This window comes from Sminthopsis crassicaudata, chromosome 4, assembly GCF_048593235.1.
Source record: "Sminthopsis crassicaudata isolate SCR6 chromosome 4, ASM4859323v1, whole genome shotgun sequence".
Lineage (NCBI taxonomy): Eukaryota > Metazoa > Chordata > Mammalia > Dasyuromorphia > Dasyuridae > Sminthopsis > Sminthopsis crassicaudata.
Window position 1 is genome coordinate 220,920,336 of NC_133620.1, and position 17,287 is coordinate 220,937,622.

The following is a 17,287-nucleotide window of genomic DNA, read 5'->3' on the forward strand; positions in this document are numbered from 1 at the left end:
GTTTTGTTTTTCTTGGAAAAAACGTAGCCGACGAATTACCATAGCAGAGTTTTAAAGACTGTTACCTTTGAGTTTGGTGTTAATGTTGCAATTAAGCAGGCCAGAATTACAAAACACAGCTTTTCCTTCTTGCTGGTTCTTGCTGAACTTGGCCACTGTTGGTTTTTGTAAGCAGATTTGTGGGGATTGACCTTGGTTTATTTCCTAAGAATAATTCCTGTTAGGTTCTAGAAACCTCCTCCTCCTTCCTTCAGGAGAACTGTTTTGGAGGGAGGGGGGATCAAGACCACAGTAACCATATGCTAACTACAAATCCACCGTGTGTCCTATTAAAATGTAGAACAATCCGTTGAGTCATCCTCTCGTTAGTTTGACTCAGATGCTTTATGGCGCACTTTGCATGTCATTTATTTCTAATGATTTCCCCATGGAGAAAGGTATGTGATAGAATCCGGGCAAAGTGGAGATTGTTCTAAGTAAAGCCAAGCTTAGGTATTTTCAGCATTAACCCTTATCTTTCAATTTCCCAGTTGTTAAATTCCTTCTCTTAGACTCATCTTCAAGAGTCTCAGACACTTACAAGTTGTGTAACCCTGGGAAGCCACTTAATCCTGTTTGTCTTGGTTTCCTCATCCATAAAATGAACCAGAGAAGGAAATAGCAAACCAACCCCCTCCCCCTATCTTTGCCAAGAAAACTCCAGATGAGGTCATGAAGAGTGGGACATGACTGAATAATGACTGAAAAACAGCTAATAGCCTTACTTCACAAGTGGTGAGTATGGTTTCCACTCCCAGAGACTTTCAATTATTTCTTTAGTCACAAAACATAAAAAGAGTAGATTGGGGGGATTGCATCGTGGTCCTTACAGACCTTCAGGAATGAAAAAAGTGGGAGGGGGAGAGAATACAACTTCTTCCTCCCTGCAGGTACTTTAAACTAGTCAAGTAAGTAGTGGGAAAAATATTAGAGGAAAATAGAAAACAGCAAATGAGGTATGAGCAATGAATGCCAAAAGAGACAATGAATGAAAAGAAAGAAATAATAGAAATAATTCCAAACAAACTGAAGGTGAATAGAAAAGCAAAATTACTAAATGAGTTAAATGACCCAAATCTGTCTGCCCCTGGGGAACTGACAGAGGAGGCTTTGATTGTGTGCTTAGCTGAGTGGTTACCAATAAGACACCAAGGGCAAGTGAATACACGTAGACATTCATCATATGGTCTTGACCCTTTTCAACAATGCGGTGATTCAAGGAAATTCCAATAGACTTGTGATGGAACGTGCTATCCACATCCAGAGAGAAAACTAAGAAGACTGAATGTGCATCAAAGCATAGTATTTTTACCTTTTTTGTTATTTGTTTGCTTTTTTTTCCTTTCTTATTTTTTGATATGTTTGGGTTCTTTTTTTTTCCACAACATGACAAATATGGAAATATGTTTAAGAGAATCGCACATGTTTAATCTATATGGGATTGTTTGCTGCCTTGGGGAGGGGAGAGAATAGGGAGGAAAATTTGGAACACAAAGTTTTTCAAAGGTGAATGTTGAAAATTACCTTTGCATGTATTTGAAAAAATAAAATACTATTTTTAAAAAGAATTTTATCATAGCAAAATTTTCCATTTCCAAATCTACCTAACTTGTGGCCATGCTACTTATTGTCTGAGGGACTTGACAAGTCCCTTTACTTCCATAGCTTTTTCCCCTATGCACAACAAACTGTATTGAGAACTCTAAATCCTATGAACTTATCAGTGAATAGCTCACTGGACCTGGAATCATAAAGACTTGAATTCAAATACTCCTTCATTTATTAGCTGCATAATTTTTAGCAAGTTATTTAATTTTTGCCTCAGTTTTCTCCATTATAAAGTAGGAATATTAACAATACTTACCCTGCAGGAATTGCTATGAGGATTAAATGAAAAGATGTTTATAAAGCACTTGGCACAGTCCTGGTACATAGTAAATAGTTATTAAGTGTTTATTTTATTACTTCCTTCTAAATCCAAACCAGATCTTGAATTTTGAGAGAATAATGAGCAGCTATGCTTTTCCACATTCATAATTTCTTTCACCCACAAATTTCAAAGGATACTGTTCTTTAAGGTAGCTGAGTGGAAAGAGGACTGGGACAGTGAAATCAGTAAGACCTGAGTTCAAATCCATCCTCAGAATCTGGGCAAGTCACTTAACTTCTGTCTGTCTTGGTTTCTTACATTGTAAAATGGGAATATTATCAGTACTTAAGTCCCGGGATTGTCATGAGGATCAGATGAGATGATATCTGTAAAGTGCTCAGCACGGTACTTGGCACGTAACAGGTACTTTATAAATGTTTGTTTTTAAATAAACTTTTAGTCTTTCCTTTTAAAAAATTTTTTAAATTCAATTTTATTTTCAGTTCCAAATTTGTTCCCTTTTCACTTCCTTCCCCATCCAATTACAAAAGCAAGAAATAAGTCTGTTATGAATATAAAATCATGAAAAACAGGTTTCCACCACAGCCATGATTCCCCATTTCACTGCCCCCCAAAAAGGAAAAGAAAGAAAGAAAGAAAGAAATTATACTTCAATCTGCAGTATGAGTCCATCAGTTCTTTCTCTAGGAATAGATGGCATATTTAATCATGAGTCTTTGGGAATTGCACTAGGTCCTTTTATTGATCAGTTACTTAGTCTTTTGCAGTTTTACCTTTACCATATTGCTATCACTGTGTATTCTGCGTTCTCCTGGTTCTGTTCACTTCACTTTGCATCCGTTCATACAAGTCTTTGTGAGTTTTTCCAAAACCATCTCCTTTATCATTTGTACAGTACAATAGTATCTACCATTTTTATATGCCATAACTTGTCTAGCCATTTCCAATTGATGGACCTCCCCTCAATTTTAATTCTTTGCTTCCATAAAAAGAGCTGCTATGAATATTTTCGCCCATGGTGTTGCTTTTCTCCTTTCTTTGATCTCTTTGGAATATAGACCTAATGGCAATACTGTTGGGTCACAGGCTATGCACACAATTTAGTGGCTTTGGGGGCATATTACAGGTTCTTTTGAGATCATAGCTTGTTACTGTAATATTGGAACTTTCTGATTATAGATGGATAGGCTCTTTCTTGACTCTCTGAAATGGAATCTAAGAATTGAGGGAAAGATAGAGGCCATCCACTACTGATCCTTATGTTCCCTTAATCATCTGCCTAATGGCTATAAAATTCTCAATGTCTAATTTCAAATAGTGTTGCGTGTGTGTGTGTGTGTGTGTGTGTGTGTGTGTGTGTGTGTGTGTGTGTGTCTATTCTTTTCCAGGAGCCCCCAGAATGTCTACCTTTTGTTTCAGCATGATTACTAAGTTGTTTGAACAGAGGTAATAATAATATGTAACACTTTGATTAAATATTGACTGAATGTACCCAGGATCTAGTTCTTCTGATTCTTAATCTCTCTTATTAAGAAATGTTCTTGTTCTTAGTCAAAACAAGTAGTTCATTCTGGTTCTTGATTTGGATTGTGTCCACATGATGGGGGGAGGTAGAGGAGAGCATGTCAGATAAGTGGTTCTGCTTATTCTTTCAGCCAAGCAATTCATTGGAAAGTACAAACAGCAGAGAATCAATCCATATTTTGTGGTATCTTACTTCAGAGACTGGATTGAGCGCACAGTCATCTGCAAACAAAGTTTCACATACAGCAATCCCTCCAGTTTAGCCTTGGCTTCTAGTCTTTTCAAATTGAAGATGCCATTTGTGAGGTAGCTGACCTTGATGCCATGTCCATCATTATTGATGAGAGGAGCAAGCACACACTTGTTTCACTCCATTGGTGACTGGGATATTGTGAACACATCATCCATTATCCAAAACCCAGGCAAGCATCCATTGTGAAAGTCATATGCAATACTGATGAACTTCTCTGAGCAACCAAATTTTGACATAATTTTCCATAATCTCTTACAAATGACAATATCAGAGGCCTTGATCAGATCTGTAAATGCTGCATACAGACCCCTGTTCTGCTCCTGGCATTTCTTCTGGAGCTGTCAGGCAACAAACACCATATGGACTGTTCTTCAGTCCTTTCTCAAGACACATTGGCTCTCAGATAGATGACCAGGTGAAATTGGACAAAGGTGCTCCTTTGCAGGTGAAATATCGGACTTTTAAGTAGAACTTTGGCAAGAATATTGCCATCTGTAACTAAGTGAGAGATTTTGCTGTGATTGTCACAGGACAATCTCTATTTCCTTTGTCTTTATAGAGATGATAATGGAGACATTCTTAAACTCCTAGGGGATCACCTCGTCTTGCCACATAATCTGGAAATTTTAATGCAGCTTTTATATTAAAGCAATGGACTTCCCACCTTATAAATAAATCTCAGCCAGAATAGAATCAGCACCAGCTGCTTTACCACAAGAAGAGCCTTATGACATTCAAAACCTCTTCTTCAGTTGGAACTTCAGCTAGGAGGTTGATTTCACCCTGAAGTTAATTGATTGATAATGGTCTATTGAAAATTCTATGGAAGTGTTCAACTCATCTTTCTAGTTCTTAATACTAATCATCAACGTGGCCCCATCAGCATTGAGTAGTAGAAAAAGCATCCTTGGTCTTTGGCCCATAGCCTTCAGATCACCACAAAACCACTTTGGATTGTTGGTATCCATATTAAACTGAATTTCACATGCCTTCTTACTGAGCTAAGACTCCTGCATCTCTTTAAGCTTCGCTTGTACTTTACTTTTCATAGAATTAAATGCTACCTTCTTAGAAGTGGATAAATTATCCTGCTGGTAAACTCTGTGGAGTTTTTGTTTTTATTTAACAGCTTCTGAATTTCCCCATCATTTTCATCAAACCAATCTTGATGTTTGCAAGTGTTCTGACCCAGATGAGCAAATGCAGTGCAGTACACCAGATTTCTGAAAGCAGCCCCTTCCTTTTCTGTTCCACTGTTGCCAACTGAGTTGGCTCAGCTTTGCCTCTAAGTTATCAACAAACTGTTCCTTCTCAGAGAAATGTTCTTATCTGTTAACACCAATTCTTCTGGTAGTCATTTTGCCTTGGGGCCACCACTTTTGTTGGACTTAATATTTACCTTGGAGAAAATGTCTCTGCCTTCATCACTCTCATATCCTGTCTCTTCTTTCAGTCGCATAGTCTATTAAATGCTAATATTTGCTGCAGGGTGTCAATCACAAAGTTTTATTGCATTTAAATAAATAGAAAACAATGCTGGTGATAAGGCTATGACATGCACAAGTCTGCAGTAGTAAATGATCATTGCTGTTGCTGTTTCCACTTATAATCCTCCCAAAGATTCCCTGCCAAGTCTAGTAGTCCAAGCCTATTCTAGCATTAAAGTCACCCAGAATTCTAAGCTTCTCTTTTTTTTTGGCATTTTGATGATGAGGGTCTCCAGATCTTCATAAATTTTTCCTTTGACATCATCAGGATTCATCATGGTGTGAACATGGTCAGTGATGATGATGGCATGGTGGTTTCCTGCAGTGGCCATTGCATTGTCATGAGCCTATCATTTACTCCTTTTAGATGGCATATGAGCTTGTTGAATAGATTAGTTTTGATTATAAAACTTATACCGGCTTCACAGCATTCTCCTTCACTGCAACCACTCCAGAAAAACACATATCTACCTCCAACTTCAGAAAGCTGCCCTTCATTTGCCAGTCTTGCTTCACTCAGGGCTGCTATTTGGATGTAATAACTACTGAGTTAATGGATCATCTTGTGATCTTTGATGTCCAACCAAACTCTTAAGTACTCTACAGCATCTGCTACAGCTACTGTCCTGGAGGTTAGAAAAATTATTTTAATCCTCTAGGGAAGCCTTCACATGCTTGGAGTAGACACCCTTCTCACTTATCGATGAGTTTGAGACCCCTCGGTTATCCCAGGCTTAGGCCATCTGCCAAAACAATTTACGGGGGTGTGATTACTGTGCCTGCTACTGCTTTTTGAAGCCACTGGTGCAAGCTTGCTGAGTCAGGTGGGCACCAAAGGTAGAAAGCAGCCCTAACACCAGAGGTACTAGCTTTCCCTGGACACACCCCATGCCCTAGATAAAGATATTTGTGTATGTATGCATGTAAGCGTATAAACATAAACATATTGTCATAATTTGGATAACTTTTATTCTATATTTTAAGAGCAAGGGACATGCTATCTTCTCACAACTTTGACTGTCCCTAGCCCTTTCTGAATATTTTCTGTTATGCATTATATCCATTATGTCAGACTGTGTTTATCAATAAGTTGGAATTTCTTCCTCCGGAGTAAATACAGGTTGGTCCTGATTAGTACAAATAATGAATCCCTAAAGTAGTTGCATTAAAGTAGTATTGCAATATTCGCACCTCATATTTCCATTAGGCTAGAATTAATTACTGTATTTTACATAATCACAACTTTAAATAGTATTAATATGAATGCATATGTCCACTTCAGGAGGATTCATTATTTATACTAATCAGGACTTAGCTATAAAACAAAGAGAAAGTCTCTATCAGGGTTCCAGAACCATTCAAAACTATTAAGGATATAATGTTAAAATTGCTTCTGGGCATTAGCCTTCAGTTTCCATTTTCATGACTCCTTAAATACACAGACAAAGAGTGTTTACACTACTTCATGTCAGTTCTTATTGTAGCTACTGAAGGTCTCAGGACCATCAGCACCGAAGTCCGGGTGGTTATAGGTTTTTCCAGATAACCAAAGGTATCGGAAAAAAGATTAAAATCTCCTGCTTTGAGGTACTGAAATTGGCATACTATATTGTGTACTGATGTTCAATATTAGGTTTATTAAAAACAACTTTTATATAGTAAGATTGGATCACTTCACTTTTATGAGGAAGGAAGGGAGGAAAGGAGAGAAGGAAGGAAGGAAGGAAAGAGAGAAGGAGGGGGAGAGAGAAGAAAAAAGAATAGAAAGGTGAAGAAAGGAAAGAAAGAAGAAAGGGAGGGAGAGAGGAATGAAGGAAGGAAAAGAGGGAGGGAGCAAGGAAGGAAGGAAAGAAGGAAGAAAAAAGGTAGAGGAAGGATTTGAACTCAGTTCTACCTGACTGGGGATCTAGTACTCTATAGAGTGAAACACCTCTTGTTTATGTTTCAATGTTAGTAACTTAATAGTAATATTAATAATTCCACATATTTATATTTTGTGTCCATCCAAAAGTTACATAAAACTGGGTATTTTTAAGGGATTCTTGTATTCTAAAATTTCTATATACTTAACAACACTTTTCTAAAATTATCATCAATGCAAATGCAGTGTTTGAGTCAAAAATGTATTTACTAAAATACACAGTAAAAAGGAAAAATGTGGTTGGAGTTTCAAGTGAAGTAGTTTATATTTTGGTTTTGTTTATTACCTATGAGGGTACAATTATTCATTTCATTTCATCTGGAACATTCTAGACACAACAGTTTGTCTGAAAGAGTTAGCATTCTAAGTTCATTCATGAATCAGAGGGGGTTTTGGATTTTCCACTGAAGTTTTTCTACAGGTCTTCATTTTCACACTTGTGCCTCTAGAATACCACTAAACATTTTATATCTGAGTCATTCAGTATTTATCTATAAACAGACCTCTAAGGAGTGAGAAGACAAGGTGCATGGGGTTGTATTGTTTTCGCTTGGTTTTTTGAAGGGATTGAGAGGTCATCTTCCTTATAATAAAATAACAATATTTTTGAAGTTTCTATCTTCTTTGTAGAGCCATAACTAGATTGGGGCAATTGGGCCTTTTTCCCAAGACATATGGCAGTAGAGGTTTCTAATAGGAATTTGCCATTCTTGAACAGAATGGAAACCAAATTCTGCATTCACTAGATTAGCAAGAATAATTACTTTTGAAAGAAGGCTGGCACCCCTACTTTTAGTTTTCCTGGAGACCTGCTCAGAGGATTTCTTTGGATCTCTCCTTCCCTACAGAAAAATATATCTCTGAAAGTTGATCTAAGGGCACATTTTGTATAGCTAGCTTCAGGTGAAATATTTCTGATTACAGTTCTGAACTTAACTGAAGAAAACTGGGAGAGAAGGGAATAGAGAAAAAGGTACAAACACACAGCTCATTCTTTCTAGGCAAAAGAGGAAGTCCCAGTTGAAACCAGAGTAAAAACCTTTGGAAAGCTTCTTTCCAATCTAATTCTCACCATGTATAAATGTAACACATTTTTGAATAGAGTAAGAATTCAGTTTCAGATTCCTCTGAACTCTGTTACTCACTAGCTAGAAATTTCTTTGTTCTTTTTTATGTCTTCTATTCCACTATGAAATGATAGGAGTTACTATCACACTTATTATGAATTGATACATATGGATGCATATGTGTATATGGAGAAAAGGACAAGAAAACAGAGTTACTATGAAGTTTCAAAAGCAGTAGGATTCAGTTTGATTCCATTGATACAACTGAAATATCAATAAATTAGAAAGGATTCTTACATAACCAGAGCTATACAGATAACTTAGATAATTGTAGAAAGACAAGAATTTACAGATTTTTGAAGGGAGATGAAACTAAAGCTGTTATGTTCAAATAAAAGATAACCAGGAAATAAATGGGATAGGGGGCATGGTAAGTCTATAGATATTGTAAAGATTTGCAAGCTGGCACAAGGAGATTAAAAAAGAAATCCTGCAGTGATGGGATAAAATTAAGAAAAATCTCCAAACAGGGAAAACTCCAAGAAAAGCTTCCTGATAAATGTTAATTTTAGACCAGAAGATGTTTTCTGAAATAAATGAAAACTCCATGAAAATGCAAGGGATCCCTAAAGTCTTTAGGAAATTTTAGCTTTAAAATAGCATGAAGACTTTTGGGGATGTGTTTTATAGGTGTGTATACACACACACACATGTATGTGTGTGTTTATATGTGTGCGTTTGTATATAAATGTATATGTATATACAAACACACGCATACACATAAGTCTACCCACACGTATCCAAGGATACATTCTTCTGCCTACAAGAAGTGTTTTAGGTGACCTGTAAACCCATTCCACATCTCAGATTAATTTCCCAAAATTTTATTTCCTCCATAGCAAACATTTCTTATCACAATAATAGATATTGAAGTTTATTGCTCAATAGATGTGAAAGGAAAGGTCTGGGATAGTCATTCATTCAGTATATATTTATTGAGCACATATTATATTACATACTCACTAAAAACCTGTGGATTGACTGATTGAGAGAATTGAATTTGATGGGAGAAAGAGTAATAATTTTAAAGCTAAGAGTAAGTGGACAGTTGAGAGACACCTGGAGATAATCTTACACATGTGAGTGCTTATAAGATAGAAAAAAAGAGGGTGAAAATGGAGTAACTATTATCTTCTGACTAAGTAGTGAACAGTTTAGCACTAGTTTCCTCAGCACAAAGAGATGCCATGTAAGCTAAATCTCATACCCTGGCTTGTAGCCATTGCACCTAAATTATACCAACCAGGATGCTCTTCTGAGTGTAGAGAAAATGCATGTTGGAAAGGAAAAGAGACATCTGCCTTGCTGCTTTCTCCAGAAATGCTAGAATCGTTCTTTTGGATAAATAGAATTTGAGGAATAATGGGGTTTTGAAGGGAGGTAGATGGAGGGAAGTTATTGAGACTGTGACCTCATTATTCTGGGGAATACCTAATGAGCAGATACCTTCCACCAAGGCAGGTCAGTGTCTGTTCTGCTTTGTGGTTTCAGAGTATTTGACTGGGGTACTGAGAAATTAAATGATTAGCCCAGGGTCTCAGCATCAGTGTAGATCTCTAAGATGGACTTGAATCCAGTCCCACTGACTCCAAGTCTGGCTTTCTATCTACTGTACCATGGTACCACTCAAGTAAGCTAATGGGTATAAAAGCTATATAAAGCAGAGCCAAACCCACATGAGTGGAATAGTAATGGAATTAGGAATATTATGGTAAGGTTTGTGAAATGTTTGGATTTCCATAAATTAAAAACATTGGACCTAAATAAAAATATTATTATTACAGGCATACCTTACTCTAGCAATAGATCTTTTTTTTTTAAGTCCTATATAATTTATATCATACTTTGTTTTACTAAGGAAATTTATTATTTAAAGAAATACCATAACATATCTTTTTGTAAGGCAAAAATCCTTCTGTAAGATGCAGCATCCCTACCTACCTAGTCTTATCAATTTTTTAACCATCCTGATTTATCTGGGTTTTCTTAGAATAGGTATACATCCATTCTTCTGGTAAGATGACAGGAATTGTTAGTAAATCAGTGAAGGATAAATTTCTGTCTGTGAATGAGCAAAAATAAAAGTATCCAGTTCTACTCCTGTATATAGTTCATGGGCTTCTATAGCCCCAAAGTAAATCATTCTCTGGATGACCAACCTTCTTGTTAGAAGCTTCTCCAAATATACCTGGGTAGGAGTGTCTCAATTGACAATCTGTTCTCAAGGCCACTATTGGAAACTGCATAGGGCCTGCTAGGCCCTTAGAGAGGCATCAGAGGATGACTTTAATAAAAGATGCAATTGAATCATGTGATAAAAAGGTAAAAAGGTAGTCATCAGTCTCTGTTTGTCAGAGGTCATTTAGACAGAGGTTGTTAACCTTTTCTTTGTCATGAACTCCTTTGACAATCTAGTGAAGTCTATAGGTCCTTTCTCAGCATGATGCTTTGAAATGCACAAAAAAAAATACATAAAATTGCAAAAGAAATTATATTCAATTATATTTATCAAGGTATTTTATTACATTATAAAAATATTTTAAATATTGGGTCCCAAGTAAAGAAGTCCTGACTTAGCAGGATCTCTTTTTAATTTGTGCTAATATTAGCTATCATTACTAGATAACTATACAAACTATATCCGTCTTGTCTAAGCCAAATTCTGAAATCATACTGGTGATACACGTTTCAACAATTCATTCATTCGTTTAAATGCCAATGAGAATTCATCCACACAACAGACATTTATTCATTCAACAATGCATGTATTTTATTTTGATGCTGTTCAGTTCAATTCAACCAACTCTTAGCTGCCTCATTGTACCAGGTACTGGAGATAGAGGGACAAAAACAAGATAGTCTCTGCCCTTAAGGAGCTTATATTCCACATTGTTTTTAGCAAAAATCTTAATTACAAATTAATTTTAATTATAAATTAAATTATTTGTCTTAGACTACTCATGTGTATGGTGTGACTTTCTTAATCTAAAAAAAATCAGCCATCAAAACATTGGAGAATGGATTTTTTTTTTAATCCTGAATCTTCTGTTGAAAAAAATATATATCCTAGTTATATTGGCTACTGTGAGTAGACAAGGAACCTAATAAAGGAGAAGGATAAAGGTCTGTGATAGAAAATGTCTTCACAGATAGTTTTCCTGAGCTTATTGTTGTAGCAGAGAATTAATGTGCTGATCAGCAGTTTTACCCCTTGCTGCCTGGTTCATGCAGGACACAGAAACCATGATGTCATCTTTCTTTGCCTCTCTCATTTTCTCTCCCCCTATTGTGTGTCTGTGTGTGTACATGTGTCCTTCTCAAACTCTGATAACTAGAATAACTCTTATTTCTCTTTTAGGGTGTGAACGGAATGTCTGTGGATGAGAAGACTGAATCCCCCATGTATGTGTATGAGTCAACAGTCCATTGTACCAATATCCTCCTGTGCCTCAATGACCAGCGGAAGAAGGATATTCTCTGTGATGTGACTTTGATTGTGGAAAGGAAAGAGTTCCGAGCCCACCGAGCTGTGTTGGCAGCATGCAGCGAATACTTCTGGCAAGCTCTGGTAGGGCAGACGAAACATGACTTGGTTGTCAGCCTGCCTGAGGAGGTACGGTACATTTCTTTGTTATGGTTAAAGATGGTACTGGTCACTTGACTGATAATATTGGTTTGTGTCCTTGCTCATGTGCTAGAAGTGATGCACTGTGTCCCTCTCACAGACTTAATGATCTGAAACCCCACGCTCAGTAGGAGTAGGACCTGGAAGTCTCTGAAGTATGGTTATGAGCACATCATCTTATTTGAAAGGAGCCCAGCCTTCTGGGTGGCCCCCAGCCCTAACCGTGTTCACTTAACCTTCTGGTTATGAGTATGCCCGTCCAAGATGGTACAGCTCTGGGAGGGTTTGAATCAATGCCTGGCACTGTGATTTTTCAGTTTCATTGGGCTTCAGGATTGTTGGATTTCCCTTGAGAAAGAAGGAACAAAAGTGTTCACAGGACCTTCCTTGGAGGGGCTGGTGGGAAGAGAGAGAGTAACGAAAACAACCAAGCTTTCTGATAGTGGCTATAGCAAAAGCTCTCAGATGAGTAAACTTGCCCTGTTTGCCATTATTGAAAATACTTACAGGAACTTCTTTCATTCTTTTCTGTGGCTTCACCTGGTAGGTCTGTTAGTGGATCACTAGGTGGCTTTGCAGTTTAGGGGCAGAGATTTAATTCAGTGGTTCTGGTTGAACTTTAGTACCTCCTAAGATAAAGCTGCCCCATGGAAGACCATCGATCCTTTACACTATGTTTCTCTTAATTTCCTAGTTTATGTACAGCTACTTGAATCTTTCCCTGCCCATTTCTCTCCCAGATTTCTCTTCCCTAATAAGGATCATTTTTAGGACTTTTGTTCAGGTTCAGGTTGAAAGAAACCCATGGGAATCAAAGCATTGCATCTTAAGGCTTCCTATTGGCTTTCTTACACCTGCAATGGAATGCTTTTACCTGAATTTTTCTTTCTTTGTTTCAGACACTGTGAGGTCTATAACTTAAGCAAATCTACCTGACCCAAACAAATGACTTTTTACTACTAATTAAAATCATAGTAGCAAAGAGTTTGAAAGTAGCAAATGCATGAACATCCAAGATTTTTATAAATAACTTATAGGCTAATTTTGGAGGTACTTCATTATCAATGCTTAGACATCTCTGCTAGATAAGACATCTAATACCCAATTGACACATAGGTCAGCTTGATCAGTTGTAAAAATTATTTTGAGGGACATATTACAAACAATTGGCAAGAAATAGGAATAAAACTTAGGAACCTTTATTTCTCTTTTCTAGACTGGCAGAAAATAATCTGCATTAAATCAGACCCTATCATAGTTTCTCCCATTTGAAATGCTTCATTTTAAACAATGCAAACATCATCTCAATTTTATAATCACATGAGATTTTACTGTAAACCTTTGACCTAAAAAGATCTAGTAGTAAGATATGGTAGAAATTGAAGATTCTAGTTGTGTAAGTATTATTAAATATATTATGTGCATATTGCCAGTTTTCAAAGAATTAGAATACAATAAAATACATTTATCAGGACAATTATTCCAAGTATTATTTTCTCACTTTTTGATGATTCATATGGCACTTTAGGTCTTACAATATCCCTAGGTCAGTTACCACTATATATTCTCTTGATGAGAAAAGCTATACCATACCCAGTAAGTCTCTTTTTTATCAAATTTCCCAACAACAGTTTATTTAGAGGAAATTAGATGGTTCATTAAACCTAGAGTTAGGATGACCTGAATTCAAATCCAGTTTCAGACACCTACTAGTTGTGTGACCATGGGCAAATCATTAAACCCCTGTCTGCTTCATATCCTCAGCTATAAAAATAAGAAGAATAATGGCACCTACTTCCCAGCGTTGTGGAGATAAAACAGATAATATTTATAACATGTTTTGCATATCTCAAAGTACTATGTAAATGCTAGCTTTTGTTCTTATTATTATAACTTGCTTGTCCTTGGTCTCTTCTTACCTAGACAGGATACTCCTACCCACAAAAAGGCCTGCTATTTGAATTTTTCTGGGTATTTATATTCTAGATAAAAGGTCAGCAGGATTATATTGATTGATTGATTTCTACGTATTTCCCAGACATGTGTAAACTGATCACTGAGCTCTACATGATTTCAACCTTCTGCATAATTTATAGTATTCTAGTTAGTGCATAGTTGAAGCTTTCCACTCAGAATTTTATAATTACTTCATTTTATTAAGGAATAAAGATAAAGTAAATATGCTTATTTTTCCAATTTTGAATATGAAATCAGCTTAGAGCAGTTCTAAAAGGTAAGTTTTTCATTGTTTCTAGTGACAACTGAATAGACACAACTTGCAGGTTAAAATCCCACTGAAGTCTGTGATGTTATTGTCTTGCTTGTTTCCATAAATAGATTACCAATTTTTTTAAAGTGGTAAATAAAGGATAATTAACACAGTCTCAAACATATACATCTGACTGCTCTTTCCCAATTCTTTCTGACATTTAATGCAGAAACACTCTCAAGAAAGAAAAAAAAAAAAAAACCACATACCTGATTAAAACTTCATGTACCAGTTCACAGCAACTCCTGGCACTAACCTATGATCATTCACTTCTCTGCATATTCTTTGACTGCCTGAAAGTTTGCAAGGAGTTTCGAAATGGGAGCAAAGTGGAATCTTATATCTCATTCCAACTTTGGCCTCTCAATTTTTTTGTTCATCCTCTTCTGTTCTCATAATATCCTACCCTGAAAATCTGATTGCTCAAAAATCGACAACTTACTTCCCTGAAAACCATAGGTGCAAGCAATAAGAAAACCTTTGTCCAATTAAAACCTACCATGTTATAAGGGGACTTTTCTCTTTCTGAAACGAGAAAAGGATAGCAAGAAATACCCTCTACTCCCCCAAAGTCTGTTGAGGCCAGAACTCTTGGGTTATTCCCTGACATTAGAAAAATAGAATCCTTGGTAAGCTAAGTCCCAATAAATAGCAGTGCAAGACTGCTCAAAAGAAAGGTAAAGATGTATTAAATAGCAAGCATGTACATGAACTATTAGAAGAAATTTCTAGCTCAATACAAACACAGATCTTTCCAAAATTATTCCTATATTAGCTAGTATTTATCTGACACTGAGATTTACAAAGCATTTTACATACATTATCTCTCATCTCCTTCTGTCCCTGTATAGTCTTTCACCTATGTCTCATAGAATAAGGTGGCCTTACTCCTTATTAAATCTAACTCATCTACCTGCTCAAGTGATCCCATTCCATCCCATTTCTTTCATCCCCACTCCAACACTTATTTGTCACTCTCTCTCTGCCTAATGGCTCATTTCCTGCTGCCTACAATGTGCTAATGTCTCCTGCAGTCTCCAAACAACCTTACTTTGATTCCTTCTGTCCCCTAACTATTGATCTATGTCTCTTCTATCTTTTTTTGGCTAACCTTGAAAAGATTGCCTACGATAGGTACCTTCGCTTTCTCTTCTTAACTTCTCACAGTCTGTTCTTCTACCTTTCCACCAAAACTGCTCCCTCCAAAGTTGCCGATGTTCTCTTAGTTGCCAGATCCAAAAACCCTTTCTCAATCTTCATTTTCCTTGACTTCTCTGCAGCCTTTCACAGCTTTGATCTTCCTTTCCTCTTTATACTCTCTTCTCTCTGGATTTTTTCTTTGTTCTTCTTTTACTCGTCTGTCCACTTTTTCTCCATTTCCTTTGCTGGATAGTCATCCAGCCTGCACCTCTAACCATGACAATTCTCAAATCTACCTATCCTGCCCCAAGCTCTCTTGACCTCCAGTCTCCTTGCTAAGTGCCTTTCAAACATTTCAGATTGAATGGGCAGTAGGCGCACGTGCACGCGCATGTACACACACACATACACATATGTACATACATAATACATACATAGAAAATGTCTACGTCAACATGTCCAAAATTGAGTTTATTATTTTTCTTCCTAAGCCCTCTCCACCTTCTACCTTCCCTACTAGTTTAGAGCAAAACCATCTTCCCAGGCCCTCAGGCTTGCAAAATAGATGTTAACCTTGACTCCTCACTATCTCACAGTCCCCAATATCTAATCTGTAACCCAGGCCAATCTATTTCCCCTCTGAAACATTTCTCAAATACAACCCCTTCTCTCCTCTGACACTGTAACCACTCTGTGGCAGATCCTCATCACCTCACATATGATTATTTTCATTCCCTACTGGTGCATCTGCCTGCCTCAAACCTGTCCCACTCCCACTTGACTTTCCTATATCTTAATCAGGTAAATTATTATGGAAAACAAAACCCTATGGTATCATACTAAATATCCACTTTTATTCTTTTCCATGCTTTTAAAAAAAAAAAGTATGTAAGAGAACTGGTCTAGACAGATTCTGCCAGGAAATTATATATATATATATATATATATATATATATATATATATATATATATATATATATATATATATATATATATATATATATATATGTATGTATATTTTCAAAAGTCCACTCTGTGGACTAACCATCCAATAAATAACTCTCTCAGATGTACTTCTATGAACATAATCCTCCTTGGCTGCACTTTGCCGAGGTGATGGAGCCTTGGCTGTGGGTCACTGGAGTATCTTCTTCTGGATGTCAACCATAAGAGAAAAGGTATATTTGTAAGTAACTATTTCTCAGTTTACAAGTCCAGAGAGCGGCAGCATAATGGCATTCCCTTAGAAAGATATAACTTGTAAGCCTCTCTGTGCAAATTTCCTTCAAAAATAAGGATATTTGGTCTCTTAATAAAGAAATCCTACTCTGCATTTACAACATTTTTAAAAATACATGCCAACACTGTAGCAAGCTGTGCCATGGTACCAGTGAAGAATTATACAAGAAAAGTGACACAAAGGATAACATTACATTTTTTTACAAATGTTAAAAATAAATAGGCTAGTTATATAGTGACAAGTAGACAGCCCATTTGCTCCACTGATATCTACATACATGTTGGGTGGACTCCCTGTGAAGAAGTCAGCATGTCTTTTAATGATTACCATATACCAGTCTCTGCCCTCAAAGAACGTACAATCTTAATGGGACACATAACAGGTATAGATCATGGCATACAAAACAAATATAAACTCTATACTTTATACCAGGGGTCCTCAAACTACGGCCCGCGGGCCAGATGCGGCCCGCTGAGGATGTTTATGCAGCCCGCCTATGGCAAAATCAGACCCAAAGTGATGTTCGATCTAAACTCACGTTAGCAACACATACTTCTGGCACTGGGTTGGGGTAGCGGAAACAGAGTGTGAGGTGCTCCAACAGTCTGAGGGACAGTGAACTGGCCCCCTATTTTAAAAGTTTGAAGGTCACTGCTTTATATAGTTAGAATAAACATAGAATACTATAATAATTGGGAAAATTAGGGGAAAATCCTTAAATGAAGACAGGAATTCAATGTTGGAAATGGGAAAGGATAATGCTCCAAGCTT

General features: G+C 36.8%; 1 protein-coding gene across 3 annotated transcripts in view; it reads left to right on the forward strand.

The window, feature by feature from the left end:
* Window positions 1–17,287, forward strand: part of BACH2 (BTB domain and CNC homolog 2) — a 425,828-nt gene that overhangs the window by 317,788 nt on the left and 90,753 nt on the right. For all 3 annotated transcript variants that reach the window (XM_074310289.1, XM_074310291.1, XM_074310290.1), the window contains exon 4: window positions 11,601–11,855. In XM_074310289.1, the coding sequence (XP_074166390.1) occupies window positions 11,613–11,855 (243 nt within the window). In that variant the 5' untranslated portion in view covers window positions 11,601–11,612. The remainder of the gene's footprint in view (window positions 1–11,600; window positions 11,856–17,287) is intronic.